General features: G+C 42.0%; 1 protein-coding gene across 1 annotated transcript in view; it reads left to right on the top strand.

Annotated features, from left to right (window-relative positions):
- ZMAT4 (zinc finger matrin-type 4) overlaps positions 1-22,420 on the top strand; it is a 372,856-nt gene that overhangs the window by 222,958 nt on the left and 127,478 nt on the right. The window contains exon 5 of the mRNA XM_006078622.4: positions 15,747-15,974. Coding sequence (XP_006078684.2) covers positions 15,747-15,974 — 228 coding nt within the window. The remainder of the gene's footprint in view (positions 1-15,746; positions 15,975-22,420) is intronic.

Raw genomic sequence — 22,420 nt, forward strand, 5'->3', positions numbered from 1 at the left:
GCCTGGCAGAACCTGTCTGGATACTTGTTTTAATAGTTGCAAACAATAGTTTGTCAAACAGGCAGATCCTCACAGCAGTGCATTTTGTTTTAAATTAGGAAAGCTGCCATGTTCTAAGGCATTGTCTTCAGATCAATGCATTTGCTCTGATGATGCCTTTGGCTTCTCTAATGTTTACAAATAGAGCAAGTAATAGATTTACAGAATTACAGAGCTGGAAGACGCGTAGCAGTTATTATTTCAACCACCTCATCTTCCTGATGAGGACATGAAGGCCTAGAGAGATGAAATTATTTGTCCAAGGTGATAAAACTGGTGGATGGCAAAGAGGCTTCTCTTCTCTTGCGGTGATCATTCCCTGGTCAGGAGAATGATCAGGGAGAAATCGAACCAGGAGAAATTGCACCAGTCAGGTCGTTGGCTTCTCTATGGGGAATTAGATTTGAATGAATTAGCAATGGGAGGTGAGCCAAATTCTTTTGGCCATGCTTTTGTACAGTGGATCATATGAGGCCTGGAACAGTGATTCGATTGAGGCTACTCTCTTTTTATTTTATTTTTGATGGCCAATAAAACAACAGGTTGATGATTAGATAGAATTAAAGATTTCGACAATGAGGCTACTGCCTAGCTGATTTTCACAAATCTTTTTAAATATCCCAAACTCACTTTTCTCCTCTAGGTAATCTAATAGCAGTAGAAGATGGTTGATGATATCAGCAGCTTTTATGATGTGGTTATACCCTTATTCCAGAAAGTGTTCTCTGACACATTTTTAGGAAAGAATATAGTAGAACAATAAAATAAACAATTTCCTGTGCTTTCTCTGAAACTGTCAGTAGGAGACATGTTCAGGTCTTGGCATCCGTACATGGAATGCATCATGATTCAGGAAACTATGGGTGAGAGATGTTCGGGTGGCAACTCTTCTATCATCGACTAAAGATAAGAACCCTAAAACCCTCTGCTTGATGAGATCGAGAAGGTACTTATACAGTAAACATTCTACCTGAAATAATTGGTCGTAAATGTCCCAAACTGTACTCTTATCTTCTCAAGTATCTATATAGTTTAAACATCAGCCTTAAAACTCTTGATTAACACTCAGCTTGGTTTCTGCAATAAACAGATGCAATGGGTATGAATTACTGGCTAGCACTTGAGTGCAATAAATATTATATTTCTTTATATTTAAGAAATCAATTTATCTGATGTGTGTCCTCTAGCCTTGAAGGTTGGTGAAAAGGCCAGTCTTGGTCATTCTTTGGGATACCCTCTCTTTAGGGCCATACAGGGCCCTAGAGACATGTGGGGGACCCTCAAAGAGATCCCTCAGCATGATAGCTTTCTGATCACCAGGAGGCTGCTGGATTCTCACTTCCATGGGTTCAAGATGAAGACCTGGGGCTTTTCCAGATGTGGGTCTCACTTGTCTCTCCTCTTCTAGCCTGGTGTTTTCCTCCAGGTCAATGCGTTTCCTTGGCGGTGCCAAGCTAGGCTTTTGAAGCAATGACCGTAGTCCCATTATGGAACATTCCCAGGGGAGGTCCAGCCACCTTGGACACCCCAGTCTCTATCCATATGTACAGCCCTCTTTTTTCCTAATCCCTAAGTAGCAGTTCCTGTCCTGACATGGGACCCACCCCTCTGACATTCAGATCCTTTTACCTCTCAGACAGCCCAGGATAAATGCAATGCCCCTTCTCTCATGGGGGTGGGAAAAATCATACTTCCGGGCTTATCTCTCTTGCCGGAATGTGGTAGAAAAGCACCTTTCCTTATCAGGAGGTGGTCTATAGGAAAACAGACAGTTTCTCTACAGGTTATCCTGTGCTATAAATCATCATGTGATCTAGACACCAAGTTTCCCCATCTGAAAACAGAGAGATAACATTTCATGCTTTCTCACTGTATGACCAGCCTTCAGAGAAGCGGCTTCTCTTGTCTAGGGTTTGCTGTTAAGGGACCTTCTTCTGTGGTCTGTTGGGCACACAGTTTGTGGTTTTAATTGTAAATCCATCTAGTTTTTCAAGAGAATGTTGGCTATGTTGAAGGAGTGTGAATTACAGCCACTGTTAGTGATACTGGCTAAAAACATGACCTCGGAGTCCCAAGTGCTATTCTCGAACCTAAAATACACAAAGGTCTTTGGAAGCCAACAGCCCTGGGTCACTGGAAGGCGTGATGGCCACTTTGTCCCACCTGTTGGAGTCACTTAGTTGGAAGCAAGAGTCCTGGGTTAAAGGCCTCCTTGTGAATTCTTACTGTAATTACATCTTGATTAGTGCAGAGTGCAAATCGTTACATCTTCATTTTGATTTTCCATCAATAGAATGGATGAAATATTAATACTTGGACATTCACTTTCAGACAGTAAAACTAATAGACCAAGAATGCTAATGGGCCAGGGAAGCAAAAACTAACTTTGGCAATGTTTTTCTTGATCTTTCTTATCACCCAAGGCAGCTGATTTTTAGTCAAAATAAGTCATAAAGATGTATATATATAACTCTGGTGATTTAACATTCAAGAATTTTGCTTTTTTCATGGAGCTCAGCTCGATGCTCTGTAATGACTTAGAGGGGTGGGATGTGGAGTGGGAGGGAGGCTCAAGAAGGAGGGAATATATATATATTTATGGTTGATTCATGTTTTGTACATCATAAACTAGCACAACATTGTAAAGCAATTATCCTCCAATTAAAAAAAAAAGAAAAAAAAAAAAGATGTACCCAACCCGACTATATAAACAAACCTAAAATCTATTGGTTCACGGAGAGTGTCTTGCTGGGAAATGTCAAGTGAACTATGTGTAGTAATTAGAATATAGAATGGGAATGCAGAAAAAGGAAGAATTTTGATTTTTTAAAAAAAGTCTTATGTTTCATTCAGAGGCTAGTTATACCTAGAAAGTCACAGAATTTAGATTTAGCATCTTATCCATCTATCTGTTTCCAGTAAGATTCCATTTCATTCTAAGTCCCACTGTTTGGCATGATTGTCCCATTTTTGGCATCCCCCAACACTGGGTATTGATGATGCTCACATTCTGGAAATCTCCTTCAGGTACTCATCCTAGGGCAGGAAGCGTGCTTCACATCAGGCATCAGACACGAGCTCCTTTAAGCTGCCTCTCTTCCAAAATCCCACTTTCCAGACTCAGTCCATTTCCCTTCATGAGCAGATTTGGGAAATAGCTGGCCATCAGTCCAAAGGCCATCATCCTTGATGAGTCTCAAGAGGTATTCAGTCTTTAGCCTCCTTTCTTCTGGTTTAGCCATTCCAGATCCTTTAACTATTTACATACAGCAATGGTGTATGTAATCCCTCATACACTGTTCCTCTTTAAGCCAGCTCCGTGGCTCTTATGTATAATTCTACAACATACACCACTTACCGTGATACCGGAAACTTACGACAAACTATGTGAATGTTTCATTACCGCGAAAGGAGCTTATTCTCACCTGACTCTGCCCTTCCTCAAGCTCACCGTGTGCCTGGTCCTTGCTGGGCCAGGCTGTGGACCAGCCTGGCAGAACTAGAGGCGGTGCAGGGCAGTGGGAAACCACAGAGCCAGGGTGAGGACATCTGAGTTCCAGTCTTAGTTTTCCTTATGGCCAGGATGCTGGGGAACTGATGTTTATTAAGCAGGGTTTTGTTTTTCTTTTAAAATATTTATTTGACTGCACTGGGTCTTAGTTGCAGCATGCCAACTCATAGTTGCAGCATGTGGGATCTAGTTCCCTGACCCGGAATCCGACTTGAGACTCCTGCATTGGGAGCATGGAGTCTTAGCCACTGGACCACCATGAAACTATTTTTTCCCCCAAGCAGGTACTTTGAATCCTCACAATAATAATATGAGGTTGAGCCATTAGCATCATTTTTTTGTATAATCAAAAACTCCATCCTGAGTTGTTGTTGAATTTCATTTAAAAGCCATGTTATTTTTTTTCCATTCCTATTATCTCTTTGTTTAAAAAGATACATGGAATTCTGTAGAATTAATGCAGCAAAATATAATAGTTCTTAAACTTTTTATTATTTACTTTAAAAAAAAAAAAAGCCTACAGCACTCAGTATTCCCAGGTATTCTCCCACCCAAGTACTCACCAGACCTGATCCTGCTTAGCTTCCAAGATCAGTGGAAATCAGGTACATTCAGGGTGGTATGGCCATGGACTTAAAATAATTTTAGAATTTATTAAATCAAATCTGTTCATTTGAAAAGGAGGGGGAAAGGACGTTTATTTTAAAAATAACATCTGTGGTGTGTGCTTGTGCAGCTCGGTTGCGTCTGACTCTTTGCGACCCCATGGACTGTAGCCTGCCAGGCTCCTCTGTCCATGGGATTCTCCAGGCAAGAGTACTGGAGTGGGTGGCCATTTCCTTTTCCAGGGGATCTTCCCAACCCAAAGATCAAACCCATGTTTCCAGTGTCTCTTGCAATGCAGACAGATTCTTTACCACTGAGCCACCTGGGAAGCCCTAACATCTGCAGTAAAACTGCCCAAAGGGCATCTAGTGCATGATCCACCTCCCCTCTGGCAGGAAGGGGTTGGAAAGATGTCCTGGGAGACCTTGTGCTAAGCCAGGAACGCTCTCTCTTGATTCCAAGTTCCTGAATTCTACGTATCATTGGACAAGATGCCACTTAAAAATAATTAAATATGGGCCAGCATGGTGCCGTAGATCTCAAGGGAAAGATGGTGCTAGTTCTGGTCAAATGGTTGAGACAAGGGGTCACAGGGTCTTGGTAAGGTCAAGGTGAACACAGGGTCCAAGCCAGATGGTGTCCTTCCAGTCCCATGGTTCCCAGCCCTGACCCCACACTGGAAGCAGTTTGTAAAACTTTTAAACCTACTGATGCTCAGCCCTGAGCCAAAGGATTCTGATTTAATTGGCCTACAGTGTGACCTAGAGTGCATAAGTGTTCAACCAGGTGATTCTAACTCTCAGACAGGGATGAAAACCACTGAATCCTAATTCAATGCTTTCAGAATTTAATTTGCATACGAGTCACCCAAAGCTCTCATACATTATGAATGTTCTCATCCAGTGGCCCAGGATTGTACCTGAGATTTCCATCTCCAATAAACTACCAGGCGATGTTGATGTTTTTGATCCATGGAGCACACTCAGAGTAGCAAGTTTTAAGAGGCTTCACCCTCTTAAATGGTAGAAAGTTTTCAGTTGAGATCATTCTGTTCTCTCTCATGCATTCCCTTTAGGCTGTGTCTGTCTGGATATGAAGTGTGCAATTTGTGGTCAAAACCATGGTTAAAGGAATGACTATGGATGAGCAGTTCAGTTCAGCTTAGTCACTCAGTCATGTCTGACTCTTCACGACCCCATGGACTGCAGCATGCCAGGCTTCTCTGTCCATCACCAACACCCAAAGCTTGCTCAAACTCATGCCCATTGAGTCAGTGATGCCATCTAACCATCTCATCCTCTCTCTTCCCCTCTCTTCCCCCTCTCCTCCCGCCTTCAATCTTTCCCAGCATCAGGGTCTTTTCCAATGAGTCAGTTCTTTACATCAGGTGGCCAAAGTATTGGAGCTTAGTTTTAGTGTCAGTCCTTCCAATGAATATTCAAGACTGATTTCCTTTAGGATGGACTGGTTTGACCTTCTCACAGTCCAAGGAACTCTCAAGAGTCTTTTCCAACACCACAGTTCAAAAGCATCAATTCTTTGGTGCTCAGCTTTCTTTATGGTCCAACTCTCACATCCGTACATGACTACTGGAAAAACCATATAGCTTTGACTAGATGGACCTTTGTCGGCAAACTAATGTTTCTGCTTTTTGATGTGTTGTCTAGGTTGGTCATAATTTTTCTTCCAAGGAGCAAGCATCTTTTAATTTCATGGCTGCAGTCACATCTTCAGAGATTTTGGAGCCCCCCAAAAATCCTTGTTTCCCCATCTACTTGCCATGAAGTGATGGGACCGGATGCCATGATCTTCATTTTTTGAATGTTGAGTTTTAAGCCAGCTTTTTCACTCTCCTTTTTCATCAAGAGGCTCTTTAGTTCCTCTTTGCTTTCTGCTGTAAGGGTGGTGTCATTTACATGTAATCAATTCAGGCTCTGAGTAGGCTTCTGTTTGCTCAGGAAAACTGGATTGCCTGGTGATTTTCTAACATTTCCCTTCAAAGTCTCATCCAGCCTAAAACCTCATTCTCTGTCCACCAACCTTTGTCCAAGACAAGAAGCAGTGCTATAAGTCTGTGGTCCTGAAACTAATTGGGGCTGGAAAACCTTCTTTCTTTAGCTTTTGATATTCTGGATCCTTTTGATCCAGGTACTGGAGGGCAAGTCATGTGATGGAGCCAAAGAGCCCCGTCTGTGTCACAGTCTGACCTCTGGAAATTCTTGGGTTACTTTGAGGTTTATAGAGCTGACTCCCAAGGGCACAGACCAAGCAGTTTCTAAGTGGTAGTTAACACAAAGTACTTTTATTTCTAGATTGTTTCAGTTTAGTTCAGTTCAGTTCAGTCGCTCAGTCATGTCCGACTCTTTGCAACCCCATGAATCGCAGCACGCCAGGCCTCCCTGTCCATCACCAACTCCTGGAGTTCACTCAAACTCACGTCCATCAAGTCGGTGATGCCATCCAGCCATCTCATCCTCTATCGTCCCCTTTTCCTCCTGCCCCCAATCCCTCCCATCATCAGAGTCTTTTCCAATGAGTCAACCCTTCACATGAGGTGGCCAAAGTATTGGAGTTCAGCTTTAGCATCATTCCTTCCAAAGAACACCCAAGGCTGATCTCCTTTAGAATGGACTGGTTGGACATCTTTGCAGACCAAGGGACTCTCAAGAGTCTTCTCCAACACCACAGTTCAAAAGCATCAATTTGGATTAGCCAAATAGATACATGCAAAATATATGCAAAGCTAATATCCAAAGTTTTAAATACACAGACGTAGAAAACAGACTTGTAGAAACAGCAGGGGAAGGAGAAGGTGGGAGGAATTGAGAGGAGCATTGAAACATACACATTACCAGGTATAAAACAGCTAGCGGGAAGTTGCTGTATAGTGCAGGGGGTCCAGCCCGGTGCTCTGTGATGACCTAGAGGGCTGAGATGGGAGGGAGGGAATCTATGTACACTTACACCTGTTGCAAAGAGCCAACTCATCGGGAAGGACCCTGAGGCAGGGAAAGACGGAGGGCAGGGGAAGGGGCCGACAGGAGGTGAGATGGTTGGATGGTATCATCGACTCGATGGACCTGAGTTTGAGAAAACTGCGGGAGAGAGTGAAGCACAGGGAAGCCTGGGGTCTCTCACCGAGTCAGACATGACCAAGCAACTGAACGACAACAACCGATTCACACTGTTGTACGGCAGCAACCAATGCAACATTGCAAAGCAATTATCCTCCAAGTAAAAATAAATGAAAAATAAATACAAAGCAGTGGCAATTTTCATAACTTGCAAGCTCTGAGTTGTTGTGATCAGTATTCCTTTTAGGAATGTAGACTTAAGGAAGCTCATAGCTGAGATTGGATGGAGAAACCAGGAGATCCCTTTGTGGGCACGGGGGATGCTGGCTAAGGGTGAAGGAGGAAAGTGTACATGCATGTGTTCTCCTCGGGGGACAGTAACAGCAACAACTTCTTTAAAATGACTTCTAAAGTCTCAGCCTCCCTCCAGCCCAGGCCAAAAGGCCACCCTCTTTCTCCGTCTTCCTCTAAACTTAGCTGGCGCTTTATCTCCGCTGTGCTTCTGGCACGGATCACTTTTCTCATCTTTTAATCCTCTATAAATATTCATAGGCTATAAGAAATGATCCCAGGAAGCTGGCTCCCTGGTTGCATAGCTGATGCTTCTGGATAAGTAAATCATGCCCACCCCTTGAGCATGGAGTATGGATTAGGTGACGCTGGGGACGATAGCAGAATGAAAAGAGCAGGAGTTGGTATCTGTTCCCAGGCTCAGTGACCCGCCCACCCTCTCTCACTGTACCCACGATGGTCTGGGTGATGCTCTCTCACTCACCACTCTAAGAATGGCACCTGCTGGGGGTGGGTGGGGGTGGCAGTGTATCAAGAGTCCCTCTTGGGGAAGCTGACTCTGCCTCTTGTCTGAGATTTGTGAGGAGAGGCACTTCAAGCAGTGTCCAATTAGCCGGTCATTAATTCTTGCTCAAGCAATAAGCAAAGAATACAGCCGGATGATGTCATAACTCTTCGGGTCCAAACAACTTAATGAGTATTTATGTCCTAATGACTTCTCAGCCATGTGCAAAAGTAATGCACATACATTGAACGAAGTCTTAACTTTGCCCTTTATCCTCAAATAACTACACTGACTCATGGGTGCATTTGCCTGTCAGGCACCCTGTGACTTCTCAAATCTTAGAATTAGACTGGATGCTGTCAACTGTATTCCCTGTTCCTCATTGGTTGGTTGGATGGATTGGAGGTACACAGAAGCCTCCAGAAGTCCAGCTTCCTGGGAATGTGGAGTGCATGGAAAGGATGGTAGCATCTCATGCTGAAAACTGTGGATTTTACCTGGAGGTAGAGGTTCCCATGGGGTCTGATGGATTCACTGTGCCTTCTAGGATTGTAAAAGATCTTATGGGCTCTCCTGTTTGTTCACTGCCTTGTCCAGGGCACCTCTGCACAGAGTTTGAGGATGGGGGCCATAACTAAAGATTCTGAGACTGAACTCAGAGGGAAGAAAGCATCTTAACTGAATAGTGTTTGAAGACCGAATGCCTTGAGTGTACTGTACCCACAATGCAGCAGAACGTTTTAAGATCAGTCTGGAACAGAGAGGGTGCTATGTCATCCTAGCAAAGTCCTAAAGTGTGTGTGCGCTAAGTTGCTTCCATCGTGTCTGACTCTTTGTGACCCTCTTGACCATAACCCGCCAGACTCCTCCGTCCATGGGATTCTCCAGGCAAGAATACTAGAGTGGGTTGCCATGCCCTCCTCCAGAGGATCTTCCCGACCCAGGGATCGAACCCACGTCTCTTACATCTCCTGCATTGGCAGGTGGGTTCTTTTACCAGTAGTGCCACCTGGGAAGCCCCATTTTGGGCACCAAGGAGTGACTTAACGGAAGAGAATTTTTCCATGGACACAGCTTATGGCTTGGTTTCGGGATGATTCAAGCACATTACATTTATTTGCACTTTATTTCTATTATTATTACATCAAGTCTACTCAAACCACCAGGCATTAGATCCTGGAGGTGAGGGACCCCTGTCCTAAAGTAAAATGTGATTCCTTCTCTTAAATAAATAGCTCAGTGGAGAAGACATTTTCCCCCTCATTCTGCACGCACTGGTTCTGAGCACCTGGGATATGTCAGCGGACAAAATAGATAAAGATTCTGTCCTCATGAAACTTACATTCTGTCCTCCTTATCTCAATGCCTAGAAGAATGTGGAGTATCACAGCCCTAGGAGTCTTTTGTCAAGCAACATGAGAAAGTTATAAAAGGGCTTTTATCTCCTCTGAAGTTCTATTTAATGGCTTATTTTCAAAGATTAGGATTCTGCAGAAAACAGGAATACGTAAGATATTTAGAACCTAATCAGTGACTGAACTAGAGGGAATTATCCTATATTAATGAAAATCAATGATCTATGAATAGGATATTAATGAAGACTGATGATCTATGAATATAGTGTGGGTGAGGAAGCAGTTCTCGATAATAGGCTGATTATACTCAGACTGTTGATACAAAACTGAATCGGAATGATGGTTCTGGTAAGTCACCCTCATCCTTGTTTATTCTCAGGAAGTGTTTAATGGCACATGCTTTGGAATATGGGATATTTGATAGTGTTCTTTAATTTTCTTCATGGCATCTAAGAAATAGCACATGGATTTTTCTATTCTGTCTTGCAGCCTCAGATAGCAGTATTCACTTCCTAACATATCAGATGAGAAGGAAGAGAGATGCTTCATTTTGTCTAAATCATGAGAGCCATTTCGGGACTGGCTGTAGTGGGAAAGGAGTCCCCCAGCACCTTTGTGGGAGAAGCTGGAGCTTTTCCATCATATTCTGAGTCAGCTTTCACCCAACCCATCCCCCCCAATTCAAAAATAAATTAATGAATAAATCACTGCAATAAACATCTTGTGAGATTTAATTTACGACCTGATTGTGGCACCAAAAGTCCCCTAAGCACCATTTTCTGGACTTTGCACTAAAACAAGTTAGCATGAAATGTGGCCTCTATATAAGATGAAAAATAAAAATGATTTTCCCCACATCAAGGGTTATATATCCATGAGTATAAACTACGTCATCCATAATCCACAACTTAAAAATAATCATTGCCCAAGATTTTTATTTGTAGCCTGCTAGTCTTCATAGTTTTATATGTCTATGTGCATAATTTAATAAGTAATTTGGTTTACATCCCCCATGTAATCTCTGTCTTTTCATTTATATTATATCCTGCACATTTCTCCAGGTCACCAAGTATTTTTTCTAAAACATAGTTTTGACTGCTGTATTTCAGAGTGTGAGTAACTTTTAGTCACTTAGTTGTGCCCGACTCTTTGTGACACCATGGACTGCAGCCCACCAGGCTCCTCTGTCCATGAGATTTTCCAGGCAAGGATACTGGAGTGGGTTGCCATTTCCTTCTCCAGGGGATCTTCCTGATCCAGGGATTGAACCTGGGTCATTTCAGAGTGTAGAGAGCCACAATTTATTTAATTCATTCCACTTATGAATATCTAACTTGTTTTTAATCCTATAAAGTGAGTTTAATGAAATTATCAAAGATTTTAAATTTAGCTATCATAAGGCAGTTATTAAAACACGAAAGTTGATATTAACTGAAATTTACTAGTTCTTTTCTTCATTTATTCATCACATGTTTATTAAGCATTTACTATCTACACAAGGGGATGCTGTCCTCTGTGAGAAGCACAAAGGGAATCTACATTTTGAACCCCAAATTTGCACAGTTTGCATGGAGTTGAGGCACTTACCTGCAGAAGGGGCTGGACTGTTTGGGCTAAGCTGTGTAGGGACGGCTGTGTAGGGACAGCTGCTTTCCAGCCAGGCACTAAGTGACCTGGTCACACTGAACTGTCAACAGCGTGTGCAAAAAACAGTGACACCTGAAGAAGAATTCCTCCTGTCATGAATTTGGTTTAGGATAGGAAAAGAGAGAGAGAGAGAGAAAGGAAAGGCAGTTTATGATAGGGCCTGGAAATTAGGAAAATTATTTTAAGAGAACATGCATATTTTCAAATAATCCCTACTGAGAACAGATGCTGAAGCCTGGGAAATGTGTTCTGACTCTAGTTTATCTGTTAGTATTTGGCCTGTAGCACCCTTGCCATCACTGGAAACTAGTTGACATTGAAATACGGTGCTGGGTCTCAAGTCAGGAGAGCTGATCGCTGCCATCTCCTTTTGTGCTTATTAATTAGGAGTCCTGCACTGGCTGATGTATCTCCCGAGCGCCAAGCTGCCCCATTGGTCAAGCTGGATTTGGGGACAGCTCAAATATTTAAAAAACAATACAACAGCAGACAGAATAAACTGCATAATATCACAAAACTTGGAAGACTTAGTATCGTGGATAAAAACTCTTAAGCACATACATTTTTGGGGAATGTATTATGGACTTTTATTATTATTTTTTAAATTTTTATACAAGTTTTAAAGGTTGCTTTCCACTTAGTTATTTCAGAATATTAGCTATTTCCCCCATATTGTACAATATATCCTTGAGCCTGTCTTATATCAAATAATTTGTACCTCTCACACCCTGCCCTGCATCATACCTTCCTCCTCACCACCGGTAACCACTGGTTCCTTCTCTGTATATGTGAGTCTGCTTATTTTTTGTTATCATCAATAGTTTAGTGTATTTTTTAGATTCTACATATAAGTGATATCATGCAGTATTTCTCTGTCTAACTTATTTCACTTAGCATAATGCCCTTGAAGTCCATCCATGTTGCCCCAAATGACAAAATTCCATTCCTCTTAATGGCTGAGTAACACTCCATTGTATATACATGTACCACATCTTCTTTATCTGTCCATCTGTCAATGAACACTTAGGTTGCTTCCGTGTATTTGCAGTTGCAAATAATGCTGCTGTGAACATTGAGGTGTGTGTGTCTTTTTCAATTAGTAGAAAACCACCTGTTTTTAAATGCATCCATTTACAGGATTATTTCAAAAGCCCCCAAATTCTTTGTGAGAATGAATGAAAGAGGGAGAGAGAAAAGGAGGAAAGGAGGAAAAAAGAAGAAAGAGAGGAAGAGAGAGACAAAGTGTTGAAACTTAGAGATGTTAGTGAAGCCTCACGTGGATGGGTGTTGGGGTTGAAGGTCTTCATGTGACTCTGGACTGGAAGGTAGACAGGTGAGTGAGAACACCGTTACGCCATTTCCTGGAGATTGTGTTACTGCCTTCTCTGGCAAAGGACACCCACTTAATGATCTAGCGAGTAAGCCTTTGAGAACTATCAATAGATCCTCTCTGCTTGGTTGAAAGAAAACCTGCTCTAGTCTCCTGAGCAGTTATTTCTGAACTTTTTTTTCTTTTAATTCTTTTCTCCAGTGGGATGCTAAATCCGGTCTGATCCCAGAGGCTAGGGTGATCAACTCATCCCCGTTTGCTCAGAACTTTTCCCATTATGGGCTTTCCTTGTAGCTCAGCTGGTAAAGAATCCTCCTGCAATGTGGGAGACCTGGGTTTGATCCCTGGGTTGGGAAGATCCCCTGGAGAAGGGAAAGGCTACCCACTCCAGTACTCTTGCCTGGAGAATTCCATGGACTGTATAGTCCATGGGGTCAGAACGGATTGGACACAACTGAGTGACTTTCACTTCACTTCACTTTCCCATTTTAGCTCTGAAAGCCCCATGTCTTGGAAACCCTCTCAGTCACAGATACACTGGTACCCTGCCAAAAGCCACATTGAGGGTTTGGATACTGTGATCAACGAATTGGAGGAAAATGGCTTCCTTTTTGAATGCAAAACTTCCAGAATGAGATGCCTTATTTGTAGTCTCTGAAATATGCAGAGATAACCTTGTGGAGATCAGAGGCTTCAGAGATTGGCTGAAGGTCACGCAGTTCAGGAGTGGTGGGGTCCAACTCCACTTTGATTTCCAATTTTGAGTCAAAGCTGTTTTCATTCCCAGCTACTACCTTTGTTGGGCTTCCCTGGTGGCTCAGATGGTAAAGAATCTGCCTGCAATGTGAGAGACCCAGGTTCAGTCCCTGGGTTGGGAAGATCCCCTGGAGTAGGAAATGGCAACTCATTCCAATATTCTTGTTTGGAGAATCCCATGGACAGAGGAGCCTGGTGTGATAACAATTCTGACTCTGCAGAGTCGGAGACAACCCGAGCAACTAACACACACATAGGGAATGTAAACTTAGTTTCGATTGATGAAGACAGTTACACATAGAGGCATAAGAAAAATTAAACTCTGGGTCTGTACCAGGATCGTAGGATTATTAAAGAGAAGAAGCTCCCATGCAAATGCAACATTAAACTACTTTCTTATGCACAAGATAAGATTATCTTATTTGATGAAAATTCTATGGTCTATCGCTCCTGCCAGAATGTGGTATGTAAGGTATCAATTGATAAAATCAATTCTGAAATGTTTTTTAGGGTCCAGTTTACAGAAAAGTAAATTATGCTTCACGAGTCAGCATCCATTCAGACTGCAAACATTTGATACGTTTTTCATGTCTATCCAAAACCATAGATGGCCATAAATCCTCAGAAATTGATAAAGATGCTGGAAACTTCGGAAGAAAGATCCAATTTCCTTCAGAAAAGTGGATAGAAGTCCTTTCATATTACAGGTCAACTGCATATTTGTAGCTTTTATTAGCATTTCTAAGTCAGAGCAGAGTGATTCTGCGTGTCTGCAGGAGCCGTACAGCCCCAGCTGGAGTTTTATCATCACCGGGTGATGTATTACTAAGTCTGGCAATGAGGCTTTCAAGAGACGTCTTATTTCTCGTAAGTCCCTATAGAAATAATACCACTCGGTTTCATCCAGAGTAGCTAAAAACTTCCCTAATGGTGAAATCTCTGGGTAGGTCCAAAAAGGCTCTCTAGGTATTGTGACATGCAGACGTTTTCTGAATTAAAATGTCCTTTCGCAAGTATTTATTTGTATATCAATTATTTATCTTTTATTGAGACATGGTTGACTTACAAATTTGTGTCAGTTTCAGTTGTACAACATAATGATTCAGCATTTTTGCAGATTATACTCCATTTTGGATGATTAGAAGATATTGGGTATAATTCCCCATGCTGTACAGTAAATCCTTGAGGCTTATCTCTTTCATGTGTAGTAATTTGCGTGTATGAATCCCATTTGTCCCTCCAGTCCCCCTTTAGTAGCCACAAGTTTGTTTCTGAGTCTGTGAATTCATTTCTGTTTTGCATAAATGTTCATTTGCATTATTTTTACGTTCTGCATGGAAGAGCTGGGGCATGGGTTTGAGCCCTGATTGGTGACCTGGATCCTACATGCTACAGCTAAGAGCTGGTCCAGGCAAATAAATAACTATTTTTAAAAAGAAAAACAAACAAACAAACAAAACTTTGACATCTCTGAAGTCCATCATCTGAGAAGGACAATAATCCAACTCATAGTTATTGAAAAGATGCAAGCAACTCAATGTTGTAATGCATTAAAAAAGTTAATTATGTTTTCTGTTAGTAAACCCTTACAAGTTAGATTCTTTTTTTTTCCCCCTGAACCCAAAATAACTGTAAGCTCACAATGGAATGTGCTAATAGCTGAGGCTGTGTATCTCAAAATAGTGATAGTCCCATCTTTTCAGTTTAGATAAGCAACATCTGCTCTATAGTGTTTGTCTTTTGGTCTAAAAAAAATATTGTACTTTCAACATCAATTTTAGCAGGTTTGGGTTGAAAATAACCTCTCACAATAAACATAAGTAACTGACAATAAAATTAGCATGACTTTGTCAATTGGTACAATCTATGCAACTGATGGATCTGCTTCTATCACTTTGGCAAATCCCTTATTTATTAGTTATATCCTTTTATAGCACACAGATGTCTAATTCATTCATTCAGAATCTTTCAAGTCCTGATTGTTCAATGTTTACTTGAAGTTTTGGCTTTGGTTAATAAATCATTTCTTGACCTCCAAGAGTTCATTTAAAAACAAAAACAAAACCTTTCTTTCCTCCTAAAGAGTGGTCTCCCGAACTATCAGATGAAACCATAACAGACTGCAATCTCTGACCGCAATAAATTAGGAATTTTTAATTGTAGCCCAGGTTCAAAAGCAAAATGTTCAACCCCTCCCAGGTGATCCTAACGCTCCGTCAAGGATGAGGACCACTGAATCCTAATTCAGTGCTTTCCAAATTTAATTTGCATGAGTCACCTGAAGCTCTCATAAATGTATATTCATCCAGTGGTCCAGGGCTGAGCCTGAAATTTGCATCTTCAATAAACTACAGGTGATGTTGGTGCTTTCAATCCATGAAGCACACTCATAAAATAACTGGTTTTAAGTGGCTTCGGCCTTCTTGGCTGTTAATGATACCTTGGTCCTCAAGATTCTTCAGTCAAGGTCTTTTCTGTTCTCTTTCATGCACTTTCCTAAATTCTTGGATTTTTGAGCTCTAGAATGAATGTGAGACTCTTCCATCTTCAGCTACCGAGGAGGCATGCACTCAGGAAGGGTTGTGAGTCCACTAACCTAGCTTGTGGTTCTCTCTGGTTTTTTTCTCCCCAGCCACGCCTCTGAGCTCACTTAAACCTCCGAGGGTGGACACTGCTCCAGCGGTTCCGTCTCCCTATCAAAGAAGAGATTCAGACAGATACTGTGGACTCTGTGCAGCCTGGTTCAACAATCCTCTGATGGCCCAGCAGCATTACGATGGCAAGAAGCACAAAAAGAATGCGGCAAGAGTTGCTTTGTTAGAGCAGCTGGGGACAACTCTGGATATGGGCGAACTAAGAGGTAAGAGAAACTTCTAATTTCTGCCGTGGAACTGGGCTTTCTGAGAAAGGGTGGTGTTTTCACAAAATAGGATGATTCTTCTTATTGCTTTGCTTACTAAGGACAATTCTAGGCTTCTCCAAAAGGAATAGAAGGAAACAGAAATGGACATAAACATTTTGCCATCTCCTTTCTTTCAAAGTATTTAGGGTCGTCAGATTTTGATTGACTGTGTTTCAGATCAGAGCTGCCCATCCATGAACCAGAGTCTTTCTTTCTGCCTTATCTTTAAGCACCTTATCAAAGGAATGCTTTTGTACATGAGTTGTAAGGGAGCAGATGCAACAAAGGCCAAATGCCATTATCTTCGTTTTAAATTTGTGTGCTTTTATGAAGTTAGCTGAAACAAAGCCAACCGTTGACTCTATTTCATGGCTTGAAGTAAGCCCAAGACCTTTGCATGCATGTTAGGAAGTTGAGGTAAGACAGTGCTGTGGACCAATGTGGAATCAATACTTGGCTCCTTCCATTCCCCCACCTGACACATATTTTCTGTTGCTGGGAAACCACAGAGCATTAGAAGTCCATGTGAGATTTTACAGAAGCTGTGAAGTGGAGACTTGTAAGTCATAGGATGAGGATCAGTCCTATGGATTCCTAAGGAAGCCAGAAACCAGTCTGTGGGACCTAGTAGAGTATTTGATCATCAGCGACCACTCAAGCAGTTTTGGATCACCTACACAGTTTTGATCAGCTGATGTTGGCATTGTAGAAGTAGAAATGCATTTTCTCAGAAACATAATTCTACAAAGTGTATTCCACTGTATCTCAGATATTTTATGGGTTAGATACTCTTTTAGGGACTGACCCGGGGATCATCCATCCTAATAACTGTAATAACAGAATTTGCAAATCACTTTTGAGAATGCAACCTGGGTTTAAATTGAGTTCGGTTCGTGGAGCCTACAATTCTTATCACTCTGGGCTATGAGTCTCTAAGAGGATGAACCCAGAACATGTCTAGATCGAATAAGTGGGATAGAAGATCATTCTGAGTGAGCTGAGAGGAGGAACGGGTCACTTCTAACTGTGTTGGTTGGGGAAGACGTCACTAAAGAAAGGGACTTGTGTTGGAACTAAAAACGTGGATGGCATTTTAGCAGATGAGAAGGCATTCCCTGTGAGCAGAATCATGCATGTTCTGGTAAAAAAGAGGAAATCGTAAGAGGTAACTGACAAACAAACACATTATCATGGAGGAATCGTGTGATACGGCATAGATTTAAGATCGGAGGTCCATTAAGACATCTATGGAGCCTGATGAGAGACTGAGTTTTCCAAGATACATGATTAAAAAGAAGAAATAAGAGAAAAGAGCAAAACCACTTTATTTTGTGTAGGTCTTGTAGCTAAAGAGAAGCAGCATGGAGCTAATATTTCGGCGTGTTGGATAATCACGTCGCAGATGCTTTTGAATTGTTGATCCTGTTGCTGTCTGTTGGGGAATTACTTGTGTTCTCAGTCTCTGCCTTGTTAAAAATTGCAGGAGGAGTATTTTTTAGCTGAAGGCCTCTCCACAACTCGCTGTTCCTGGCAGATAACAAGTCTGCTCAGTGACTCCTTCATGGCAGGCACCGAAGGAGAAAAAGAGGGCTTTATTTATGTTTTGTGCCAGATACTATGATTTGGAGAAGAATGATTCCTAGAGCACATTCTTCTTGTCTGTTTTGAATTATCAGGGCTGCCTCTTTTATGTACAACCACATCTTAATGACTTGGGTGTCTGAATTCTGTAACATTTGAGTGGTTGGTCTTTTTATACAGAAGACAAAAAGAGCTGCTCTAGGACTTGATAACTCCGTGTGATTCTGACTCAGTAGCACTCGAAATGGGATTTGCATTGAACACAGTGTCCTTGAAACCAACCTTGCCACTCACCCCAGGTGACATCTTGATATATATGCTTTCAGGCATTAAATATTGCAAAAGCTTGGGGAATAAAGCAATGATGATAACCCAGCAAATTTTAAAACACACACACACATGCACATTGTCTGCTATTTCTGGACATCTTCTAGTGTGTGATCCATCAATTAACAAAGGATAAAATGCTAATCAGTAAATACAGGCATATCTATAACTTTTTAAAAAAACGTTGTCAAGCAGCTAGAGGATGACATGGCAACGTCACAGGCTTCCTCTCTTTCTTAGCACTTCTCAGATTTTAGACACCACATTTACCCATTTAATTTGGTTTTCCTGATTTCTCCCTATTCCTATAGACTGTTAGCAACTTAAAAGCAGGGATCCATGTCTGTTTTGCCCACTGATATGTTCAGAAACACCTAGAACAGTGCAAGATACAGAGTAGGTACTCAATGATTGCTGGATGAATGAATAAATAGAGAAAGCAGGATTTAAATAAATCATCGAAAATTCTGCATTTTAAACACAGCACTTTCATTTCTAAAAGGATCCCGATTGAATATTTTTACAAGAAATTACTTACAATTTTTTTTGTCTAACTTAAAAAAATGACATATATTTTATATATGGTGAAATGCAGATACTGTGTTATATAGTTCATTGAATTTTAACCATGCAAATACCTGTGTAACCCACACTCCTATTAACATCCATAACTTTTCCATCATGACATGGTTGCCATGTACCCCTTCGCGGTCAACCCTAGCCTCCCATTCCAGATTCCCAGCAACTTTTCTTCTTTGGTTCACCATAGCTTAGTTTTGCTTATTCTAAAACTTTGTATAAATGACCGCGCAAAGTACGCATGTTTCTGGATCGAGTTTCTGATATTGCTTTGAAATGGATCCACTGGTTGCATAGAAACAAGTAGCTTCTTGCTGTTTATCACTCAGTGGATTTCTTCTAGACAGAAATCCTGCATTTGGCTTATGCAGGCTTCTCTCTTTTTTTGGGTGGGGGGCGGGTGGTATGTTGAATAAAGCTTTCCTGAACATTATTTCTGTTGTTGTTGACAGATGTTTTTTCTTCCGTTGTTAAATATCTCAGAGTACAATTGTTGGGTCATAAGTTGGGTGCATTTTTAACTGTATAAGAAACGGCCAACGTGCTTTCCAAGTAGCTGCATTATTTTGCATACCCTAAAGCAATGTACATGAATTCCACACCCTCACCACATTGTCTTTCAAATAATAGCCATTCTAGTGGCTGTAAGAGAGCATGTCACTATGAATTTAATTTGTGTTTCTTTGTAGGCTAATAGTGTCAAACATTTTTAAATGTTGGTCATTTGTATATCTACATTTGTGAATTGTCTGTTCATGTCTTTTGCCAATTAAAAAAAAATTGGTTGCCTGCGTTTTTATTACTAAGTAGTAAGTGGAAGGTGTCCATATATTATCAATACAAATATACCCATTATGAATATTTTGTCTTAGCCTATGTCTTGGCTGTTCATTTTCTTAAATAATGTCTGGTAAGCAGACATTACTGAATTAGGAAAGTCTAGGTGGCTCAGACGGTAAAGTGTCTGCCTGCAATGTGGGAGACCCAGGTTCAATCCCTGGGTTGGGAAGGTCCCCTGGAGAAGGAAATGGCAACCCACTCCAGTACTCGTCCCTGGAAAATTCCATGGACTGAGGAGCCTGGTAGGCTACAGTCCATGGGGTCGCAGAGTCGGACATGACTGAGCATCTGAACAACAAAACAAGACGAGCTTGGTCATATCATTCAGTGACCTTCCTCCACCTTCAGGTCACCTAGGGTACCTAGGCGGGGGCGTTGGGCTTGGGGGCTTCTCTAAGAAGGAAAAGCACCCTAGGTTAAAAAACTGAAGAGTTTCCAAAGGCAAACAGTGCAGCTATTGCTGTGTGACAGTTACCTCAAAACTTAGTGGCTTAAAAAATTGTAGACCTTTATTATCTCTGAAAGTTTCCAGGGGGTGATTTGGGAGTGGCTTGACTGGGTGATCCTGACTTGAGATTTCTCATCCCTGTGTAGCTGAGATTTCAGCATGGGCTGCGGTTCTGCTTTGAAAGGTGGTTCATTCCATTACAGAAAGCAGAGTAGTGCTTGCTGGTCCCTGGGGGCGAGGGGAACGAGTCAACTACAGTGGGACCGCAAGAGGGCATTTGTGGGGTCGTGGAACTTTCTGGATCTTGATACAGCTACGTGGCTGTATGTGTCTGTTTGTCAAAACTCATGTAACTGTATCCAAGGAGACAGTGACATGTCAGTTTCAAAAGTCAAATTAAAAAATAAATAAAAGGTGACTCACTCGTGTGATGCAGGAGACCTCAGTTTTTCTCTTCGTGGGCCTCTCCCAGCGATTTTGAAAGTGCCCATGCTGTGATTACTGGCTTCCCATGGAGCCTCAAGTGGAGGCCATTCTTTTTAGGATGCTCCAAGGTCACATGGTCTTGCTTCCATTACTTTCTATAGGCTAGAAGTCAATGGTGGTGGTGGTGGTTTAGTCGCTAAGTCATGTCTGACTCTTGTAATCCCATGGTCTGTATAGCCCTCCAGGCTCCTCTGTCCATGGGATTTCCCAGGCAAGAATACTGGAATGGGCTGCCATTTCCTTCTCCAGGGGAATCTTCCAAACCTCAGGGGTTGAACTCATGTCTCTTGGGTCTCCTGCATTGGCAAGAAGTTTCCTTACCACTGAGCCACCAGGGAAGCCCTAGAAGTCAATGCCGGTGACTGTTCAAGTGGTGGTAGGGAATTCACCTCTGTCCCTGAAGAGAGGGTTATGAGAGAACACGTGGACACTATTAAACCACCACAGTCAAAATGCAGGCAAATGACTGACCCATGTGACAAATTGCACACTTGTTGACTTTGGAGTGAAAAACATCTCACCCACAGGTGGAATTAATATGTACAAAAAACACGTCAAGTCATGGATTTTGTTTTAAACAAATCTAACAGAGATTTCTGCCTGTTCTCACGAGAACCAGATCAACAGAAAATAGTTTCTCTGAGGTCCTCTGCCCAGGACTTGATGTATGTCATGGGTGGAACTGATAGAGACAGGGCAGCTTGCTTAAGCATCTCCATGTGAGTTTTCAACAATCATTATTCATCTGACACCCATTCTCGCTTAGGGCATGGCCACTCCAATACCTTTGGGGATTCTAGAGATTTGGGAGCCAAATTATTAATTACTGGAGTTTCCAGCTGTTTTAGGGGCACCCAGTCTTCCTGTGAGATGATAGACCCAGACCTTCTGATCAGTGACTTGAGGTCCAGATTTTAGAAACAGACAGCTAGTTATTTGTCACTTCTGTATTTCCTCTTTGACTTTTTCTTTTACTTTTTCATTTCTTTCCTACTTCATTCCACTAACATTGAATGCCTGCTAGGTACCAGGCATGAAGTACTGGAAATACTGCAGTGAATGAGAAGAGAAGGTTCCTATCTTGAGAAGAAGCAGGAAACAAAATATGTTTAGCTGATGATAAGCACGAATGGGAGGGAGGTAGTTTCCTTTAGATGGGAAGGTTAGTGACAGCCACACAGAGAAGCTGATATGTTGAACTGTGACCTGTGAAGGAGGCGAAGGATCCCACACGAAGCACCTGCTCCTTCAAGCAGAGGTGTTGGCAGGTGCAAAGGTCCTATGGTAGGCAGAGGGCCTGAAGCTAATGACAGGAGAGGGGTAAAAAGTGAGACTGGATTTAGGTGAGGTCACACTGCATAGATCCTAGCAGGTTGTTGGAAGAAGTTGTGATTTATTCTACGTGCACAGAGGTGTTTGCAGCTCATCTTACTTGTGAGTTCAAATGTTCCACCTTCCCTCAGGGTCTCCTCCTACAGTGTTGGTGGGAATGTAAATTGTGCAGCCACTAGGGAGTATAGTATGGAGGCTCCTTAACGGACTGAAAATAGAGATAATGTAAGATGCAGCCATCCCACTTCTGGGCATATACCCTGAGAAAACTGTAATTAAAAAAAATGCACCCCAAATATTTATTGCAGCATTATTTACAATAGCTAGGACATGGAAGCAACCTAGATGAATGCTATGCTATGCTAAGTCACTTCAGTCGTGTCCGACTCTGTGTGACCCCATAGATGGCAGCCCACCAGGCTCCCCCATCCCTGGGATTCTCCAGGCAAGAACACTGGAATGGGTTGCCATTTCCTTCTCCAATGCATGAAAGTGAAAAGTGAAAGTGAAGTTGCTCAGTTGTGTCCGACTCTTAGCGACCCCGTGGATTGCAGCCTAACAGGCTCCTCCGTCCATGGGATTTTCCAAGCAAGAGTACTGGAGTGGGGTGCCATTGCCTTCTCTGACCTAGATGAATATCAACATATGAATGGACAAAGAAGATGTGGTGTGTGTATGTGTGTGTGTGTGTGTGTGGTGGAACAATACTCAGTGATAAAAAAAAAAAAAAGGAACGGAGTTGTGCCATTTGCAGAGACGTGGATGGATATAGAAATTGTCATACAAAGTGAAGTAAGTCAGAAAGGTAAAA

This window comes from Bubalus bubalis, chromosome 1 (assembly GCF_019923935.1).
Source record: "Bubalus bubalis isolate 160015118507 breed Murrah chromosome 1, NDDB_SH_1, whole genome shotgun sequence".
In the NCBI taxonomy this organism is placed as follows: domain Eukaryota; kingdom Metazoa; phylum Chordata; class Mammalia; order Artiodactyla; family Bovidae; genus Bubalus; species Bubalus bubalis.